Genomic DNA, 21,084 nt, shown 5'->3' with positions numbered 1-21,084 from the left:
TTGCAGTTCTTGTGTCAGTCACTTCAGGACCTTATTTCTACTTTAACACTTTGTACATGAACATTTCAACTGTACTCACTGATGACACTGCAGATGTGTCTTCTCACGCTCATACAGCTCCAGCTCTGAACAATAGTGACACCCAGAGGAGACGAGCTGGCGTGTGATCTGAGCAACATTAATGACTTCAAATAATAACCAATGAGAACAGCAGCGGGCAATGCAACTATTTATTTTCCACGAAAACAAAGACTGTTATTGGTATGTTGGAAGATCTGAGGGAACATAAACACTGTATGTCTTTGAAGCAAATAAGCTAAAAATGTTAACAAGAAACTGTTCCTGTTTACTTTAAAATGCAGCATCACGTCTCCCAAGTGCACGACCGTGCACACAGTAGCGTTGAAGATAAATACGTCTGCTATGGTACATGCAAGACTCAGACACACACACTCTCTCGTGCATTCATACTGTACATGTGCGTTTATTTAACACCAAGTCCTTCAACCACACACACACACACACACACACACACACACACACATTTCCATTACAGATGAGTGCGGTCTGTAGGGAGTGGTGATGGTGGTGGTGGTGGAGCTGACAGGTGTTCTGGCCCTTCAGACCTCAAAAAGCATTTTTTTTAATCAATATATAATTTTATCATGGAGGGAAAGGTTGTACAAGAGGAACACTGAGGTTTCAGACAGCAGCTGCTCTCTTCTCCTTGTATGTGGCCATCATCTTCTTGATCTCAGCTATCGCCTTCCCCGGGTTCAGGCCCTAAAAGGAAGACCAGATGAGCAGTGAGAAGACAAACATAACAATGAGCTGCGGTGTGCACGTGGGAGCAGACGGGTGCAGACAGGGTACCTTGGGACAGGTCTTGGTGCAGTTCATGATAGTGTGGCAGCGGTAGAGCGAGAAAGGATCCTGCAGCTTGGACAGACGCTCCTCTGTGAACTCGTCTCGTGAGTCAATCATCCAACGATAAGCCTGCAAGCCAAAAGGATGTAACCCAGAAACTCTACAGCTGTGTGTGTTTTGATGCAGAATTTAAAGTCCGTGTGAAGTGAATTCAGAGATTTGTTTCAAAACACATCATAAATGTTGGAAACTGACTGTTGAAATCATGTTACAAAGACCCTTTACTATATACAGTAGTAATGAATTGTGGAGTTTGACAGTTGACTGTTTTTTTCACCATTTTCCTATTTTAACATTTTTTGGGCTCCTCCAGCAGACACGCCCCCAGCGTTTCAGATCAGGGAAAACTGCATTTTTTCATGATTTTGAGACCCTCTTTTACATACTTGGCGATTTTTTTGTTCATTCAAATTTGGTCAGGTGTTTAATAACACATCCTTGTGTGATGTGACAAACTCAGAACACATTTTAATTATCACTTTACACAGACTTTAAAATCAGTGATTCCTTAAATATCATGTGCTCAGACACACACCTGCATTAGCACAGCAGGCCCAAGGTATTTGTCTCCGTTCCACCAGTAACTGGGGCAGCTCGTACTGCAGCAGGCACACAGGATACATTCATACAGCCCGTCCTACACAACAACAAAAGCAAGGGAAGGTGTTTATTTTCCATGTGAGCACTGGAAAGCTTCAGGGTTTTTGCCAAAATAAAAACCGCAGTGTACCAGTTTCTGTCTGTCCTCGACAGTCTGCAGGTACTGCTCCTTTCCTTCCTTTGACTCATCCTTCTTCTTCAGGTAGGGCTCAATAGACTTGTACTGGGCATAGAAGTTGCTCATGTCCTGAGAAAATATAAATTCCTCAGTCAAGGGTCATAATAGCATAAAAACAAACAAACAACCTTTGCAAAACACATCTAAAATGTGAAATAAGTAGCTGAATTTGGTCAAATCATGACTAGACAACATGACTCAGAGGTAATACTCACAGGTACCAGGTCCTTCACCACATACATGTGCGGCAGAGGGTAAATCTTAGTTGGCTTGCTGAGGTTGGTTTCAATCTTGTTGAGACAGGCAAGTGTGTTTCCTCCGTTAATGTTCATTGCACAGGATCCACAAATACCTGCATTCAAAGAAAAATAATAAATGCTTTAAACTTAATTTCTAGACAATCTGAAGACAAAATGCTTTTTCTACCACAATGCTGGACATGAGTTATTGTTTTTCATGGCTGACTGTCCATAAAATCATGTGTAAAGAAAATAAATATAAAGTAAAAATGTTGATATACTGCAGTAAACAAACCTGGAGTTTTCTTAAACTTTTAAGAGCAATCAGCTATATGACCTTTGTGTTAATACAGCCTGCAGCATCACAACTGAATTGTTGGAGCTATATTAAATTTGTGCTTAAGTGCAATACACCGCCCAGCCACCAGGGGGCGTCATTGCAGCGGCTGTTGTATGCAGTTACCACAGGTGACGTTGATTGACGGAAGCAAACAGTTGTCGACTGTGCTCGGATGATATTTTTTGGGCCGCATTTGTTTAAATAACTGACGAAACTTATTGGATGTAACAGGGACACGCCGGATGCTTGGTGACAAAATATGCATGTATGATCCGAGCACGAGCAGAGACAGGAACTCGTTTTTCAGAGCGTCAAACCAAAACAGCAGCCAGTAACGGCTAAAGTGCAGCTGCAGTCACCTGCACGCATAACAGACACCTGTGAACTACTAACGGACCACTGCAGGGCTCCTACGGCCTCAGGTGAGGTGGATTTCAGACTTTTTATGACATTTTATTTTGCCTCAATGTTTTTTCCTACATACAAAAATCAACTCTCTTAAGAGAGGAACACATGGAAGACAATTAACATATGACATTAACATAAAGGTTCCTCTTTAGTTTAACAACATTAGTGGGAATATCTGACATTTCTATGTGTTCGATGTGCATGTTGGATTCCCATCATGACGATTTTAAAAAGACTTTTTTAAGAATTATGAAATAATAATATTTCTAATAACAGATGTGACAAATTGTTTTGAGTTTTTATATCGCAACACCAGAAAAAAAAGATTCATAAAATCCCACTCCCCGTGTCTGAGCATTTTTAAGACTTTCGAACGATTGTTGTAAGCCACTTTAATACCAATTAAGGCCTTATTTTGTATTTAATTTATTAAATGCCTTTTCAGACTTTTATATTTATATCTATTATACGCAGGAACCCTGTACTACATCCACTACTATTGATATCACAGAGCTATTTTCTGTCACATTTAATGATGGTTTTATTATCTGAAGGCTGATGCTTTTGTGAAACCTCCGTGTTACTGACCCTCTCTGCAGGAGCGGCGGAAGGTTAAAGTGGAGTCCATCTCATTTTTGATCTTGATCAGAGCATCAAGAACCATTGGGCCACAACTACATGAAAAGGGACAAAACAAGTCGGTGAGTAGACAATGTCAAGACATGAAAGTATAAAAGAGGACATCGCTAAATGGTCCAACAAGAAAGTTTGAGTTTTGGACTCTTGTCTGCGACATTATGCTGACAGAAGTGAATTGAGTTTTCCGAAGCTGATTAGAGAACAGATGAGGGAAGAGGATTGGAAATGTGCCAGGCTGGCATAATCTGCCTGGGTGTAATCTACCTGAAGGCTGTTCTTAGTTTGTTAATAATGCCCTCTGTTTATATGTGCGTGAGTATTGCTTTGAGCTTCACTGAGCCGTAAGCCTCCAGCAGTGCAAGTAAACGTGATTAGCTATAACATGTGCCATTAAACAGGGCCATATCTCCATTATGCATTATAAGAGATAAGCAGAGATTTGCAGCCCTCTTCACGTTTCCTTTTACTAATAAATGCATTAAGAAGGGGCACAGTTTCTGACTGCACGCCAGTGTCAACTTCAGATTCACTTTATTGTTGCATCTTATCATATTAACAATACAAAAAGAGCAAAATGCTTGAGTCTTGCCCCCTTGACCAGCACAATGATGTCCCACACAATACAATGCTCCTGTGGATACAATACAAAGTGCATTAGCAGAGTGTGTTAAAGTGAATTGTAGTTACACAAAACGTAATATTAGAATAAATAAGACTTCACAGTAATAATAACAGAATCTAAAAATATGCCAGTAAGCTTTCAGTGGCATTCGACTCACAGTCAGCAGGAGTCAAGGACTGGAATTTATTTCAAATTCAGCCTCCCTTTTTTGTTTCATGAATGGCCAATAAATAAATAAACGCACAAATACACTCCAAGAAGTAAAATACACTCCCATAATTACTTGATACCAGGATATAACATTGTTTTTTTGTGTATTTAAGCTGCTAATGAATGACAAATGATCAATGCACATGCAGTACTAGTTGCAGCGGGAAGATCTGTAACACCTACGTGTTGAGGTCGATTTCGTAGGTCTGCATACGGGGTTTGTCTCCTGGAGTGTCTGGGTCCCATCTGTACACCTGAAACTTCTTTATCCTGGGCTCAGGTGCTGGAGCTGCTGCTGTCTGGGCGTACCGCACCGCCTGACAGCGGGGACAAGGACAGGAATTACATGATTATTTTGGCACTCTGCTGTTTTCATTAGACAATTAGGACACCAGAGGCGCGTCTGTGTGGTTAGATGATAACATGAAGACGCTGAGCTTATAATCCCCAGTACACTACATATATGAACAGTTTTTCCTATAAAGTCCAAAGTTAAGCATTTAGTTTTACTTAAAAAGGACCAGAAGCAGCAGGTACATGCTTTACTGAATAATCCACATTTCTCTAAATATAAGTGAATCTTTAGTTTCTATTTTTAAATTTCTAGTTAATTATTATTTCTATTTCTGTTCATTTATTTTGCGAGTTAAACAAAAAAAAACAAAAAAAACTTAAATCCAAATCAGAAGATACATTAATAACAGACATCACTCGTTATCATATCAAACACTGCAATGATGGGATTTGCTGAAGATTGTTAAAAATAAAACCATCTCTTAATCTGTCTGTTTGGTTTGACAGTCTAAATAAAATATACCTGGCTGATTATGTGTAGCTACAAACTCCCTAATATCATTAACTAACGCTGCTATAATTAGCTCAGCGATGTTTACATGTCTTTTTCTGCCACGTTAGATGTTAATACGGATTTTAATCGCTAATGTTTGACGCTAATGACACACTTAACCGGCTCAGGATGAACTCGTTTGAAAAGTTAGTGTCGGTATAAGACGCAGCGAGGGCGAGCTGAGCTGGGCTGCGTAACATTGACTTCAGAGAATAGACGGAGCCCTCCGCTGTCAACAGGGACGTTGTAACTGTGTTATAACGGAACTCTGAGCGAAGCGGTGACAGAGACTGTCACGGACAATAACGGCCGATTCAACCGGATTAATTATTGTAATGATTTTCAACATACCACCAGTCCTGCGGGGGAGCGGAAAGCCAAAAAACCACAGCGGCTCAAGGACGTGAGACTAGCAGCCGACATTTTGGAGTTTCTCTGACCTCCAGCGCGTGCGATCCCAGCATCCACCGAGGCTGCGTCACAGCTCCGCCGGGAGCGCGTGTTTAGCTGACCGGCGCCTCCCGGCGTTAGAGCTACATCAAAGAGGAGCGTGATTTTTATGGTATATTTGACGTGTTTGTCTGTTTGTTTACAAGATCCCCATCAGCGTCTGTTTTAAACAGTGACTACTCTTCATGGGGTCTCCATTATTTTCTTTAAAAATATTTCATTAACTGGATTACCTAAATACACGTAACATAACATTCATACTCAGTTTGACTAAACCAGGGGTCGGCAACCTTTACTATCAAAAGAGCCATTTCTGGCCCAAAACAACAACAAAAAAAAATCTGTCTGGAGCCGCAGGTAACACAACACATATAGTCAAACTAGCCTATCAATATTATTAGTGGGTCTACATGAGCATTCATCAGTATGTTTTACCACTATTTATTTTTTTGTCACATTAACTTTGCAGTGTTGGCAGTAAAAATTCAAAGATCTATCCATGCACTGTTATTATTATCTCTATGCACTAATAACTTCTCCATTTTACTCTGAGACTTCTATCTTGGATTTAAAATCCATAGCTAGTCAGGCCTTTTTGATCCAGGGCCGCCCACCATTTTTGAAATTTGGCAAAATTTTGCAGAAAAGGCACCAAGGCCACAGAAATATGATGCATATTTTAGTTATTGAAATACATTTTCATGTTCTGTGTACAGGCTACATATTTTTGCAATTGAAAAATGAATGAATGAAAATCTTAATCACAATTCATTTCCATATGATTTTAGTCAGAGACACAGGAGCCACTGGAGAGGGGCTAAAGAGCCACATGTGGCTCTAGAGCCTCAGGTTGCCTACGCCTGGACTAAACACATAACACAGCAATCAACATAAACTCACAGACCATGTAATACACACAGTAGCCCTACATAATGATTTATCTCTTAAATAGATAAGAAAATAAAGTAGGCTATAACATAAAGTAAGGGATGAACTTCCTGCAGTGCTTTACAGCAGCCATGCTTTAACCCACTTCTGTCACCATTTGAACACGTGGCTGTTCCAGGACGTTTTACCATCAACGGCAATCCCCAATAACTTTACTTTTGTCACCTGTTCGATATCTCTACCTCCTATAGCTACGTGAAATGTAGGTGTGACTTTTAACAAACATGTCGAGCCATGAACCATACATTTAGTCCTTTCTGTCTTAATAACCAATTTATTGCCCTGAAACCAGTCTTCACTTAACTTTAATTCTTTATTCGAGATTGTTGCGTAGCTCTGCAGATGTTTGTGGAGATGTGTATATACTGTAGAATCATCTGCATACATTTCAGTGGTGGCATGATTCAAAATTAAATGTAAATCATTAGTGAAAACTGAAAACAAAAAGTTGCCCCAAACTTGCCCATATTAATTTATAGTTTTAAAAGAATTTATTTCTTTTAGTAACGATGAGGACTCTTTTTTTTTGGGCAGCAAAGCCTGGTGGAGCAGAGGGCACAGCAGACACCAGATGTCCGGGTTGTTAAATCGAGCGAACCCAGCGCTCTTCTGTCAGTCGTAGCACAGCGTGTGGAAGTGAACTCACATCACACCGTCTCTTTACTGGAGACGCTGAGCTAAGGTCACTTACATAGTCTTTTTATGGTGTTACAAAGGAGACGGCGGTGAGGCAGTTCACCTGAAGAGCAGACATGGTGTTTCTGACGTTGTCTTGTTGGATCAGAAGTCGTGGACCCGACAGATACTGGAAAGTTCAAGAAGTTCTCAAACATGCACGGGTAAGGCCACGACTAATTCCTGGACGAGGGGGTCCATGCTGTTAACATGTCTTGATGTTTTAGTCTGCTTGATGGTTAAATCTGAAATGTTGTTCAAACTGTTGAATCAGTGCGCCACTTGCTGTTTTTCTGCTGTGTAAAGATGACGCACGCAGTCAGATCCGGTTAGACAGATGCCTCCTCATTTTAATCTAATATTAGCAGGATAATGGTGGTGATTTTGTGTGAGTCGTGCTTCCTGTCGGTTTGTCTCACAGCACTTCAGAGGCAGGAAGAACCGCTGCTACAGACTGGCCGTGAAGGCGGTCAGGAGAGCTTTCGTCTACGCCACCGCAGGCAGGAGGCTCAAGAAGCGAAACATGAGGACGGTGAGACATTTAATACTCAAACACAGCAACAACAGACACATGGCTGCTACACACAGTCTGAGATTTAATCTGTGATATCCAAAAAAATAGCTTCTGTTTGCTGTGTAATCCATGCTACCCTTTTCAGTGCACAAGGACAGGTGTGCCCCACCTAAAGATCCAGTCTCTCTGGGGATGATGGGGGTCTTCATGTGAAGCTGTTGTAGACAGTCAGTGTGCAGCAGTTGTACTTCGCTGCACTTTGCTGAAATTCAGTTTACTCAGTATTAATACTGCTTTACAAGGAGTCATGGGTATGCATACATTAAAGACACAGTAATACAGCTAAAATGCATCAAAGACCAATAACAGTTTGTAGATTATGTGCAAGAGGCTAATGTCCCAAGATAACTTAAAGAGTCACAAGATGATTAAAGGGAACTCCATTTTACTTGCATAATATGTTTGGTTTTTTTTCTTGTGAAATACTGGATAGTTTTACAGGATGTATGCCCGGTCACTGGTTTACCACAAAAGACTGCTATATACTGCATATTTTTCATATTATGCATGTTATGTTTTATTGTCTTCAAGGAAAGTAATTACTATTAATTGGAAGAAGCTGAACCCTCCCATGACTGCTTAATGTTTGCAAAAAGTCAAACAAGTTTACATGATGAAGCGCATGACTGCTCAGCTACAACTAAAACTACCTGTTTTGATGGGCATCAGTTATTGATTACCTTGATTAGAAACCTTTTTTATTTTTATTATTTTGCTGGTAAATTCGTTGGGGACTCATGCATATGGATATATGTGTGTATGTACTTATATGTTTGCATATGTGTAATATGTATGTATGTATGTATACATGTGAGTAATGTCTGTGTAAGGTTGGATGTGTCTGTTTATGTACATGGAAGGCTATGCGTAGGGGTAGCTGTACTAATGTATGATGAATCTTTATCCACATGTGCATTTATGTCAGGTAAAACACACTCAGAGACTTTGTTCTGCAATGTTAATTGCTTGTTTATTGCCGTTAATGGCAATAAAGTTAAAAAAAGAAAAGAAATACTGGATATTTTCACCTCTTTGACCAAATACCTCAGTATAAATATTGTGAAGATGTTGTAGGGTCGACTATTGGTGCTTTCACAAAATATTTACACAGCAAGATTTTTGATAAATAATCATCACTGATGTTGATATAATGATGAAGTGGTAATTTCAGAACATTGCATAACTGTAATGTAGCCTTTAAAACCCGGAAAAGACAACACATATTGCAATCAAAATCTAAGATGATATCTAGTCTCATATCATAATTTACAGGGATATATTGCTCAGCCCTACCTTCAAATCTGCCAAATTAAGGGGGCCAAAAAGAGAGAAAATACTGTTAGGCTGAACTGCTCACCGGTCCTGCTCACATTAAGACTAGAGCCTGTGGAAAGTGATGTCAAGTACACATCGGTTCACTTTATTTTTCACATGAATGAATAAATAAATGCATTTTTTATTATTGGTTCATGCAGACAGTTATGCCCAGCCCTCACGGGCTTACAAGACACCATAAAATCAAAATGAGTCAGGACCAGAGTCCAGCCTACATGTTTTCAGACTACAAGAAAGAAAATGTAAAAAATGAAGCAAAAACAACAAAAGCATCTTAAGACAGCTGATGGATCACTCACAGTCATTTACTGTGCAGCACTGAAAAATAAAAAGAGGTACTAATTTAATCAATCTTGCCTTCTTTCATGGGCTTTTGCGACAAAATAGTCAAAAAGATATCGAAATTGAACAAACATTTGGTCATCAGAGTGTGTCAAGATTTCGACGAGTCATTTTGTTTGCATTAAAAAGGCCTGGCTCCAGTCCGTGCTACACTTTTTAAAGTTTAGCTGCTCTTTCGATCCCTGTTGCAGATGGGTGTGCTCATTGTTTACACTATGGTCATGCTGACGTCTTGCAAAGAATAATTTCATATTTAACTGAGCAAGGCAATCAATATTTAATGTATTTCTTCTTCTCTTTTATTTCCTCAGCTCTGGATCACACGCATTGCAGCAGCATCAAGAGAGCACGGCATGAAGTATCCCGTCCTTATGCACAACCTCACCAAGGTTAGTTTTGCTGAATGTTTCAGTGTTTCACCGGTCCTTCGTATGCTGTTTTCTCACTCCCTCTGTGCGTAACACATCTCCTCTCTTCCTCCACGCAGTCCAGCGTTCAGCTCAATCGACGTGTGATCAGCGATCTGGCCGTCACAGAGCCTCGGTCATTCCTCTCACTTGCAAAGCTGGCGAGGGCTCGGCAACAGGAAGGCTTCTGCGCAGCGCTGGGCGACGGCAAAGAGCCTTCTGGTGTCTTCTCCCGTGTTGTTGTGCTACAGTGAAGGACTCGCTGCGGTTACAGATTTCCAGTTGTCATGTGGTTTAAATAACGGTGGTCTTGGATTGTGGAGATGTCGGTGAAACAGTCAGGCACACACTCACCTCCCTGCTTTCCAGTTTTTGCTTCATCTAAGTATTTTTAATTTGTGATAAAGTGTCGACTGATGTCTTTTCAGAGAGGACAACATGACACGATGCACTGCCTCACCGACATCTTTTTGCCTGCAGCATGTACACACAAGTCGACATGGAGTCTCACAGGGGTGAGCACGACACTGGTGTAAATTCTCCTTGTTGGGTAGATTTTAAACAGAGTGACCGACAGAGCAATGTCCCTGAAGAATGGGATGCCATCTCTTGCTCGAGGACACTCCAGCAGGGCAGATGATACTGTTGCGGTACCTTGATCCCTGGCCTTGAAGGAGAGTTTCTCTACTAACTCTGCTTCTCTATTATGTTGTCCAAAATGAGTGCCTCCATTAAAGACAGATTTGACAAATGTACATGCCTTGTCCTGCTATTGGCAACTCCGAAATATTTCTGTAAATTGTTTCCAGATTTCCCATTTCAAGTTTTGAGAAGATTGAATAATATTTTTGAAATTATGCACTTATGTCTTTACAAGGACATAATCATAATCCAAGATGGGACCTGACATTAAGCCGCATAGCAGCTGTTTGTCCGCAGACGGCCCTGCTTCTGCTCCACTCACTGATTTCAGCCCAACATTTCGATCATGTGTGCCAGACTTTTCCGGCTACAGTGTTTTCCTGCAAAATACTCCACTACAGCCGTCCCGATTACCTCCAGTATCACGATAGAGGATGTGGTTATCAATCTCCACAAACCTCCTTGTGTTTGCATATTAAACCTTTTGTTAAGTTATGAATTGATGCTGATTGTAATGTTTTTTTTGGAGGTTGGGGAGAAGAGTGACCTAAAGTTTTTTCCTGTGATGACTTTTTCACTCTGTGTAAATATATATTTTACCATTTGATGTGGTGAGGTTGTCCTCTAAGTTCATTAAATGTTTTGATATATGATTTTGTCCCTGTCTTGATTCTGTTTAAACACGGTAAGAATGTGATTTTTTAGATATTTTATTCTAGTCAAGTTGGCTGCCGACAAATGTTCTTTTGTTATAACCGTGACAGGACTGTGCACAGCATCAAAATAAAAGAGAGCAGGAGGTCACATTTTTATTAACTCAGCCAGTAGTATTTCAGAAGTATGTATCAGTCACTGCTCTGAACTACTCTGCACAGGCCCAAGGGTCCAAAGTGTTGGGGACCCTCCCTGGCCTTCATATGCAAATTGTCATTCAAATTAATACATAGCGACCATGAAGAGACTTAAAATAACCACGATGAGATGCAAAAAAACTGTAAAGAGACACAAAACAACTACAAAAAAGACAAAATACCTCAAGGTGACACCCAATAATCACACTTCATCATCGCATAGCGACACAGAATCACAAAAAGATGCATAACACCCATTGTCTGAAATTAACCCATTGAATCACTGGCCGAGGTGGCTGGTAGATGAAAAAACTATTAGCCAAGCATATTTTTTACCGGTCAAAATAATATATTGCACATTTGCGTCACCTTTTTGTTTCCATATGTATTATGATATTATATTGAAAACAAACTCAAGCAAGAGGCCAGAACATTTTTAAAATTTTCATTTTTATTGTGTCACTATTTTGGTACATTTTCCAGCCAGCGTGGCAGATAACCCTCCAAGTGTTATTTTCCACAGAGAAAATCTACCTTCATTTTGCGCTTGGCATGTATTCAGACCCCGATAATACTAATTAAAAAAAGAAGATGCAAAACGACATCAAAGAGGCGAAAGCACCACAAAAGCTTTGTGCCCATATGTCGGAGAGGTGGTGGTGCCTTTTGAATTTCTGTACCCAGGAGCCCTTTGGCTCCTAATCCGCCCATGTAGAACCAGTCCCACATTTATATCTGAATCCTCCTCGCTTGACCTTGAGATACAAAACACACATCACACAGGTGTCAATGACCTATGACTTACAAAAACAGCCTGATGCAACCTGCAAAAAACCATGCCCTCGCTTAGAAAATGTACGCATTTTGACCCTCTGCGGCCACCGTATCAATTCTAGGTGGGACTACACGAATGACCTCTGTTGAAGTCAGTTATGGAAACAGCCAATGACAAGAAGAAATACATATAAGCAGCCAATGGTCGTTGCTGTTGTTCAGAGAGACATGTAATCTGTGCTGCAGCTGCGCAGTAGGTTGCAGCATGACACGCGTGTGGAGGAAGTGCTCTGACAGTCCGCAGCAGCTCGCAGCCTCTCGCCCTCACACAACCGGCTAAACTGTGCTTTATTTCCTCCTGTCAAAATGTCGTGGCTGTTCGGCCTGAACAAGGGGCAGCCTGAAGTGCCTCCTGGTCTCCCGGTTCAACCTCCACCTCCTCCGCCGCCGGCCGGAGGCTCCAGCGGCGGCGGAGATAAACCCAAGGACAAATGGAGCAACTTCGATCCCACCGGGCTGGAGCGAGCTGCTCAGGCGGCCAAGGAGCTCGACAAGTCCCGTAAGTGTTCTGCGGAGCCCGCCAGCTCCGTGGAGGTTTCTCCTGGTTGTAACAACATTATTGCAGATAGCAGACAGTCACGATGCTCCAGCATGCAGCTCCTCTGGGGCTCATAGAGGTGGTCGCTTCAGTGATGCTGCAGCTCACATAATGTGGCCCGCGCTCACAGACAGCATCCGCAAATGGGTATTCAGTCTGTTGTTTGTGAAATAAGTGTTTGCTTATGAGAACAGCACTCTACTGCTCTCACCTTCATTCAAACTACTAGACAGGGTTCAAAGGTCATTCCCTTGCAATCTGGCTTGCAACACGCAAATTAAACTTGTTTCACGCGCGTGCAGTGGGTTCACTGAGTGTGTCTGTTTTGTTTTGTGTTCATAAGTTGAACATTTTTCATATCTGCCAAAGCAAGGTGAGGTAGAAAGAGAGAATATTGACACACATGTCAGGATTCAGAGGCAGACCAACATGTGAACTCTGTAAATCTCAATGTTTGAAGCCATCACGCCTGTCACTGACGTGTCGTCAAAAATATCGATTTACCGATACATATCAATGCTGAATATCTGAAACGCTTTCAGTATTCATTTTCCGCACTGTCGATACACTAGTAACAGCTGCGCTTTCTCGATTTTCTTACTGTTAGTGTTTACTACAGTAATTCTGCTGTCCTCTGCTACTAACTAAGAGAAGAAAACTGGTTGTTGTCGTGCTATAGCCTTGTGTTATTGATGCAGGATAATATCGGCACGTGACCAATATCGGCATTAAAATAAAATATCAGAAACGGCCAACGATATCACAAACCAATATATATATATGTTTTATTTATTGTCAGTGTGAACATGGGGAAAACATCAACCCAAAATGAAGTAAATTTCTTATTTTGCACAATTAATGAATATTACATACACTGAAAATAATTATATTTTATGTCTCCATCTGCTGGTGGTCCATCATGACAAGGGTATGCATGATATGATGTTAATGTCACTACAGAAGAGATGGCTTGATCACTAAAATGAGTTAATTAGTTATCTTTTAGTAGCTTTCAAATGATATGATCTCAATGTGGATGTTTTCCAGTGTTAATTGAAAGTATCAGTATTTTTCCGGGTATTGTATTAAAGTGAGAAATTCCAGTATCGTGACGACACCTCACACGTCTGTCTTGTTGCGTCTCTCCTCTCAGGACACGCCAAAGAAGCTCTGGAATTGGCCCGAATGCAGGAGCAGACCGCTCATATGGAGCACCAGAGCAAAATTAAGGTACAGTCCTTCATCTGCTGCAGGACTCCAGAGAAAAGCAGTAACCACTAATCATGTAATTTACTGAATGGATAAACATGCTGAGGGATGAAGCAGAGCTACACTGAGTGTGGATACTGCTGCAGTTCGACCGTCAGAGTCCAGCTCTTAAATAGTTTCTTTTGTTGCTGCAGTTCACAGTGTGAAAGTTAAACACTGGAGAAAATGGGGAAAAGAAAGAGCATGTTAAGTAAATATAACACATTATTTTCTGGGTCAACTGACAAATCTGATAGCACTTTATCTTTATTTTGCATCTAGCAGGAAACAAATTTAAATAAAGACTTGATTTTTTTTACATGTGGATGATTATACTTCTGTATGTTTTTTTGGGCTTTGATAGTACATTTCTATAACACAGCTGTTTTTATTTATCTTTTTCCTTCGCTTTTGACTCTTGGGCTGTTGTAACAGGTGAATTTCCCCAGTGTGGGATCAGCTTAGTTGATTTTATGTTCACCTCGTCAATTGTGCGGTTACAGTGCACATTAAAAAAGTTCACCAGTGTGTTACTAGCATTTTGGCATCTTTTTCTAACAGGAGTATGAAGCAGCAGTTGAGCAGCTCAAAGGCGACCAGATCCGAATCCAGGGAGAGGAGAGGAGGAAAACTGTTAATGAGGAGACCAAGCAGCATCAAGCGGTGAGAACAGAAAAAAAACTAGAAGTATGCTGCGGTGGTGAGGTAGAGCAGTTTGAGTTGTGTGGTTACAGTTGATTGTTTCTGTTGCAGAGAGCTCAGTATCAAGATAAGCTGGCCAGACAGCGATATGAGGACCAACTAAGGCAACAGGTGAGGCCATCTCCTACAAATGTAGAATAAAATACTCAAGAAAGAGACACAGTGCCAACATGTTTTTCTTTTTTTCAACAGCAAGCCCTGAACGAGGAGAACCTTCGCAAACAGGAGGAGTCTGTGCAGAAACAGGAGGCCATGAGGAAAGGTATGAAACGCTGATGACAGGAGCTTTCGAAGCATTTGAAGATGACGAGTGGTGGTTCACAAACTTGTTGTTTTTTGCGGCTTTTATAGCAACGATAGAGCATGAGATGGAGCTGAGGCACAAGAATGAGCTCTTGCGCATAGAGGCCGAGTCTAAAGCACGAGCCCGCGTGGAGCGAGAGAACGCCGATATAATCCGTGAGCAAATCCGCCTGAAGGCCGCAGAACACAGACAGACTGTCCTGGAGTCCATAAAGTAAGACACCCTGACTCATTCAAGATTTTACGCTACAGTCTGTTTGGTGATGAGAAAGTGTATTTTGTTATGTAACTAATTGAAACTTAAGGTGTAACGAAAGTATTACAACAAATACCAGTATCTAACAGCAGTTTACCCTCAGGATATATGATGCTCGATCTTATCTTATCTCACAGGTGGTCACTTTTGCATATTAAGTAGCTGCTTAATCAACTGTTGAATCTTGTAAACACCCAGAGGGCATGCTGACAGTTGATGTGCATTTGCTTTCAGGACTGCAGGTGCTGTGTTTGGAGAAGGGTTCAGGGCCTTTGTGTCAGACTGGGACAAAGTCACGGCCACGGTGAGGCTGCTCTTTTCATCCACAGTCATTGGATAGTTACGTTAATTCATAATAAGAGCTGAATTTTCCACTTAATTTTACTGACGGAGACACAGACTGAGCAACTTAACTAGTTCCCTAAATTTCTCTTCTACAAAACAGTGGTTACTAAGGTGTAAAAGTACAAAAAAAATAAAGTATTTAAAGATATTCAGGTGCTTCTGGTTCACACTGACTGAGGACTGTCTAATCATAAAGGTGGCTTCATTTTATAAAGACTGATGCTGTTTTGCTCATTTTCAGGCAATTTTCTTGTAAATGTGAACCTTATTTCTTGCTAATTTGGGGTAATTTCTTGTTAATTGGCTCACTGTCCTCCTCCCAAGAAATTAAGCCAATTTTAATCAGGTTTCAAAGGGTTAAAGAAAGAGGTGCTTTCTTCATTCTGCTGTTAAATAGAAGTCCCAACAGAACAATCTTTTTATTACAGGTGTTTGTGTTAGTTAGTATCGTGCGGAGGCCTGGGGAAAGCTGCCATGGCTGCTTCAAGCTCAGCGAGCTGCGTTTAGTTTAAGGTTAGGCACCAAGTCATAGTCAGAGGATACCTTCAGCCAATCATGTAACACACGCCCACGCCTGCTGGGTGCAGAAACATGGAATTACTGCAGTTAGATATGCTTTTTTTGAATTTGGTGTGTTTTTGGGGTTATGCCATTGATGACCTCCAACAGAGCATAGATTTCCATGTAAATGTTGGACTGTTGATTTGGGCAGATAGATAAATTAGGTTTATATTGAGTTGTTTGACTTGAGTATTTGAATGTTGTGACTGTTGCATCGCCTCACCAGGTGGCAGGACTTACTCTTCTAGCTGTGGGAGTTTACTCAGCTCGAAATGCAACAGCAGTAGCGGGACGTTACATCGAGGCCAGACTCGGGAAGCCGTCACTGGTACGGGAAACGTCCCGATTCACCGTGGGAGAGGCAATCAAGCATCCAGTCAAGGTAGCTACCTAACAATTGCTCCTTTGCTTATTTTGTTCACGACAGATCAAAAAATAGCTAATTGTACTTTTTCTGTTAAATGTTAGACAGTCAAACGGCTGAAGAGCAAACCTCAGGACGCCCTCGAGGGAGTTGTACTCAGTGTAAGTGGACATCAAAGGATGTAACTGACATGCATTTTTACAGTTTTGTAACCACCTAATATAAATACGTTTTTTTCAATATCATAGCCTTCACTGGAAGAGCGTGTGCGTGACATCGCCATAGCAACAAGGAACACAAGGCAGAACAACGGCCTGTACAGGAACATCCTCATGTACGGCCCTCCAGGCACAGGCAAAACTCTCTTTGCTAAGGTAAATGTGCTGAATGATGACGGATGTGAACATCCACATACAAATGATGCTTTGTCAAACTGTGGGGCTTTTTTTGTTTAATCGAGTAGAAGCTGGCAATGCATTCTGGGATGGACTACGCAATTATGACTGGTGGTGACGTGGCACCCATGGGACGTGATGGTGTGACGGCCATGCACAAAGTGTTTGACTGGGCTGGCACGAGTCGGCGTGGGTAGGCTACTTAATATTATTGTACAAAAAGGTGCTGAGGATAAGAGATTTCAGGGTATGATTACATTAATGTGGCTTATTATTATTATTATTATTATTATAATTGCTTTGGAGCACTTCATCATTAGAACAGAACAATAGTATCATGCGTACCACGAGAAACCCCCCCCCCCCTGCTAAATTTAGTGGAAAAAGTTTTTAAAAAGTTTAGTGGACCTTCTTTAAAACCAGGTAATAAGTTCTTAGATTAGATTTAGGCTCAGTATTTACTTTGGTTTGAGTCCTTGAAGATAAAGTGAGTAAAATGAGTACTTCATACTATATTGTACTTATTATCCAGTCTTGTAATGTTTGATTTTTGAGACATCAGTATCAAACTTACGTCAGTCCAGATATAGTATGAACAGATAAAGGTTATCTTGTACTTTTTATCCTTTTACAGACTTTTGCTTTTCGTTGATGAAGCTGACGCATTCCTTCGCAAGAGATCCACTGTAAGTCTGCATGTATTTAATTTCCCAGAAACACTTGATGTTTTTGTGACAAGATGTTCCCTGACTTATCTTTATGTACATAATGTGCAATCTTTGCACTTGTTTTTTTTTTTTTTTGTAGGAGAAGATCAGTGAAGACCTTAGAGCCACTTTGAATGCGTTCTTGTATCGCACCGGGGAGCAGAGCAGCAAGTAAAAAATGATTTATATTCTGTGCATGCGTCGTACTTTTCAGTTTGCCCTGCCGATATGAGCTTGACTGCTTCTAGGCACATCTCTAAGCTGCTCCTTGTCTGTGTTTTTTCCTGCAGGTTCATGCTGGTGTTGGCCAGTAACCAACCAGAGCAGTTTGACTGGGCCATCAACGATCGTATAGATGAAATAGTGAACTTTGCTCTGCCGGGTCCTGAGGAGAGGGAGAGGCTGGTGCGGTTGTACTTTGACAGATATGTGCTGGAGCCCGCCACAGGAGGGAGGCAGTGAGTACAATCCCCGGCAGCAACACAACTGTTCAAACAGGGCCCAAACCACCAAGCTGCACATTTAGGATGTATACTGAAACTCATCATTGGGCCCAGTCCACCATGTCCAACACTCACATGTAGATTTTGAGCAGCTGTTTAATATTTGATAGAGTGATTGACAGCTTTGTCAAGGTGAGGATTAGAGTCAGACCCTTTTGAGGCCAAGAGGCAACCTGCTGGGCATGTGGAGCAGGTCCCATGCTACGAGGTATTAATTACACAGAGGTCAGATAGATAGATGGATAGATAGATAGAGGATACTTTGATCCCCGCAAGGAAATTCATGTATTCAGCAGTTAAAAAAAACACATAACAGTTAAAAAATAAATAAAATCAGAAAGCCAGAAAGGAATTTTCTTCCACTCTAACTAAGCTTTGAAAAATCTTTTATTTTGACGCTCTCTTATCTATCTGTGTGTGTGTGTGTGTGTGTGTGTGTGTGTGTGTGTGTGTGTGTCTTTGTGCAGGAGGATGAAGCTGGCCCAGTTTGACTATGGTCAAAAGTGTTCGGAGATAGCGAAGCGGACAGAGGGCATGTCAGGAAGAGAGATCTCTAAGCTGGGTGTGGCCTGGCAGGTAGGTTCCTGTAGTCATCAGCCTGTTTTACACAGACGTGGCCCTGTAGGGCCACTGCGAAGCCCCTTCTTTGTGTCTCATTTGCATTTTTACACAGAACCAAACGACGGTGGGATCATACTACTCATCATGGTGTGATTTTAGATAGCATGATGGCATTATGGAACCAAACGAGGCATGATGTTTAACACAACAGCGTTTGCCCACTGTGTGACATACAACATATGCGTCAACAAAGCTTTTAAAACCAAAACAATGGCAAAAACATGTCAATAACAATCATTTACCTTCTCTGTGAGATGGTGGCTGATCTTGTCCTCTGTTTGGGAGTTAAGGAGCACCCGAATCTCATTGTTTTACCAATTTGTGGGTATTTACTGCTGCTGTTAGCAAAACGTCACACCTGTGCCACCTGTGATCTCATTCTACTGCTGTCCTAAATACAGACCCTGTTTAAGGCAAGACAACTCTGTCCCCCCATGAAACAATCATACCTTTTAAAATCACGGCGAGGCAGCAATGGCGCAATATTATTGCCTTGAACAGGCAGTGTAAAAGGGGCTATGATGAATCCATAGTTTTAATCCTTGGCAAAAACTGCTTTTTAAATCTTAATTTCACAATCCTTTGCTTTTCGATTTTCATGAATGGATGTATAGGACACTTGTGTTAAATCATGTTCTCTTGCAGGCGGCAGCATATTCCTCTGAGGACGGCGTCCTGACAGAGGCTATGATTGATGCTCGAGTTGACGATGCTGTCAAGCAGCACCTTCAGAAGATGGACTGGCTGCATGGAGACGAAGAGGCTCAGACCCTTACACCTCCCCCAGCTGGAGCAACAGCCAGCGGAGGCAAAATGGGCTTCACTTTGCCCCTCAGTGAGGCACCTGAGGCTCAGGAGGTGATCGCTCCAGTTCTCGAGATGAATGAAAAACAAGAGGTTGAAAGTATACCACCTCCTTCACACATCAACCAATCAGCAGAAGGCAAAAGTGCCACCCCAGCTGAACGGGACTGTGAAGATGCTGTCAAGGCAGAAGCTGCGACGACAGCGGCGAGTTTAGAGCAGCCTGCTGCCTCCATGGACAGTGAGGGCAAGGTGGAGAGGGAAGACAAAACTGGATCGACTCCTCCAAAAGACGGAACTCCAGTTTGAGTTGTAGATTTGTTCCACGGGGCAGCTGGATTAGAAAGATTAGTGTCCTACCCCTTTAACTAGTCTGTCTATTTGTCTTTAAGTCTGTGGGACTGTCTGTGAAAAGACAGAGATGAGTTCAGCAGGTTGGGGGAGATAATTGATTAACTTTACATAACACAACTAATGCCTGAGACTCTTTGATTCTAATATATAATGTATACACTGTAAAAGTGTACTTTACATGAAAACAGACTGTGTGTGTCTGTAAGAACAGTATATAAGTGTTGTACACAGTGGAGTGTCTGTCAAAATGATTAAATGGATCTGTGTTTTTATACACAGGAGAAGTTCTGATGTTTTTTGGGGTACAGTTGCTATATTATATTACATGGCCTGTGGTTTGGATTAGAATTTAAGACATACACATTTTTTTTCACAAGTTTTTTTTAAGAAAGCTTCATTTTAAACAGTCACTAGCATGATACCTATTAGTCAGACCTTGCAAAACCCTTACAAAATTTAGACAGATCGGACCTTGGACTTACATTACCAAACATTAATATATATATATATATATATATATATATATATAAATGGTTTTCAAGACAGACGTGGTATAGCAACAATATACATCAGAGGCACAAGCAGAGAGGAGGGGTTAGGATTGGATGACACAGCGATCCCGTCCTTTAGTGGATCCACATGGGATCTCAATATTTCACATTAATGGCTGAGGGCTTCAGGAAGCTTCTTCACCAAAGCAAAGTCAAGGACATGAAGCTGTCCTTGGAGGGAATATGCTCTGTGATAAATTATTACCGACATAATAGCGTTCCTTTATGTACAGGTTCACATATATCCAAGCTGGTAATTTCAGTGAGTGAAGGTTTTTTATGATGAAATAGAACTTAACCCAACTGCACTGAAAAGCAAAAGGACGTATTCTCCTTAAATGAGAAATCGTATAGTGGTGTGAACTAGAGGTGCTATGAGCATCTCTGACATCAAGTCCCCAGGTGAGCCTGTCACAAGTGTTACCTGCAGTGTGCACACAACAGTTCAACAAGGTCACCTCACTGGAAAATGATCTTTAGGTTTTAGTGCTTCAATGGGAACTCCACCAATTTTAAACCTCAACGTCTGTTTACAGGTCTTTTGTGGCTCCAGAGTGAGCGGCAAGTAATCTGATAAACTGCCTCAAGGGATGTTAATTGAGTCAGCGTTGGCTAAGACTACACATTTTATAATAAAAAAAAAATCAGGGTGTGGAGTTAAGAAGATGTAAGCTTGCCAGATCTCAATAACCTGCTCTTTGTGTAATGGCAGCTAATTACAGTACTGGTGTGAAAACATGAATGGCCCTATTTAGAGCCAGGGT

The 21,084-nt window shown here is 41.3% G+C and overlaps 3 protein-coding genes across 3 annotated transcripts; 2 read left to right on the top strand and 1 right to left on the bottom strand.

Annotated features, from left to right (window-relative positions):
- Nucleotides 1-216: 216 nt before the first annotated feature.
- On the bottom strand, nt 217-5,521 carry sdhb (succinate dehydrogenase complex, subunit B, iron sulfur (Ip)). Its single transcript, XM_042504709.2, has 8 exons — nt 5,362-5,521; nt 4,347-4,480; nt 3,281-3,366; nt 1,921-2,057; nt 1,658-1,774; nt 1,463-1,564; nt 874-996; nt 217-783 (listed from the first exon to the last, which is right to left on the bottom strand). Exons 1-8 carry the CDS (start codon nt 5,431-5,433, stop codon nt 703-705), a joined length of 852 nt encoding a protein of 283 aa, XP_042360643.1. The 5' UTR covers nt 5,434-5,521; the 3' UTR covers nt 217-702.
- Nucleotides 2,668-11,036, top strand: mrpl20 (mitochondrial ribosomal protein L20). The gene is made up of 6 exons (XM_042504722.2): nt 2,668-2,706; nt 3,292-3,393; nt 7,125-7,247; nt 7,505-7,615; nt 9,646-9,723; nt 9,822-11,036. The coding sequence occupies exons 3-6, from the start codon at nt 7,161-7,163 to the stop codon at nt 9,993-9,995; spliced, it is 450 nt and encodes a 149-aa protein (XP_042360656.1). The 5' UTR covers nt 2,668-2,706; nt 3,292-3,393; nt 7,125-7,160; the 3' UTR covers nt 9,996-11,036.
- A 1,166-nt stretch (nt 11,037-12,202) lies between these two features.
- Nucleotides 12,203-20,043, top strand: atad3 (ATPase family AAA domain containing 3). Its single transcript, XM_042495890.2, has 16 exons — nt 12,203-12,567; nt 13,760-13,836; nt 14,416-14,517; nt 14,608-14,667; nt 14,749-14,818; nt 14,908-15,073; nt 15,350-15,419; nt 16,248-16,403; nt 16,490-16,546; nt 16,634-16,759; nt 16,849-16,973; nt 17,415-17,466; nt 17,588-17,658; nt 17,778-17,945; nt 18,458-18,566; nt 19,257-20,043. The coding sequence occupies exons 1-16, from the start codon at nt 12,375-12,377 to the stop codon at nt 19,722-19,724; spliced, it is 2,070 nt and encodes a 689-aa protein (XP_042351824.2). The 5' UTR covers nt 12,203-12,374; the 3' UTR covers nt 19,725-20,043.
- Nucleotides 20,044-21,084: the final 1,041 nt, after the last annotated feature.

The sequence above is a fragment of the Plectropomus leopardus genome, chromosome 2 (genome assembly GCF_026936395.1).
Source record: "Plectropomus leopardus strain MGB_pleo_1.0 chromosome 2, ASM2693639v1, whole genome shotgun sequence".
Taxonomy (NCBI): Eukaryota; Metazoa; Chordata; class Actinopteri; order Perciformes; family Serranidae; genus Plectropomus; species Plectropomus leopardus.
This window is presented reverse-complemented; position numbering and strand designations above follow the sequence as displayed.

What these genes read in the sequence shown, in the direction of transcription:
- sdhb (XM_042504709.2), bottom strand. Translation starts at nt 5,433, where the DNA reads ATGTCGGCTGCTAGTCTCACGTCCTTGAGCCGCTGTGGTTTTTTGGCT. An exon ending in GCTCCCCCGCAGGACTGGTG is followed by an intron (nt 4,481 to 5,361) that starts GTATGTTGAAAA and finishes CCCCGCTGTCAG; the next exon opens with GCGGTGCGGTACGCCCAGAC. An exon ending in GGCCTGCTGTGCTAATGCAG is followed by an intron (nt 997 to 1,462) that starts GTGTGTGTCTGA and finishes TTTGGCTTGCAG; the next exon opens with GCTTATCGTTGGATGATTGA.
- mrpl20 (XM_042504722.2), top strand. Translation starts at nt 7,161, where the DNA reads ATGGTGTTTCTGACGTTGTCTTGTTGGATCAGAAGTCGTGGACCCGAC. An exon ending in AAGTTCTCAAACATGCACGG is followed by an intron (nt 7,248 to 7,504) that starts GTAAGGCCACGA and finishes TTTGTCTCACAG; the next exon opens with CACTTCAGAGGCAGGAAGAA. An exon ending in TTATGCACAACCTCACCAAG is followed by an intron (nt 9,724 to 9,821) that starts GTTAGTTTTGCT and finishes TCCTCCACGCAG; the next exon opens with TCCAGCGTTCAGCTCAATCG.
- atad3 (XM_042495890.2), top strand. Translation starts at nt 12,375, where the DNA reads ATGTCGTGGCTGTTCGGCCTGAACAAGGGGCAGCCTGAAGTGCCTCCT. An exon ending in ACAGGAGGCCATGAGGAAAG is followed by an intron (nt 14,819 to 14,907) that starts GTATGAAACGCT and finishes CGGCTTTTATAG; the next exon opens with CAACGATAGAGCATGAGATG. An exon ending in TCGAGGGAGTTGTACTCAGT is followed by an intron (nt 16,547 to 16,633) that starts GTAAGTGGACAT and finishes TCAATATCATAG; the next exon opens with CCTTCACTGGAAGAGCGTGT.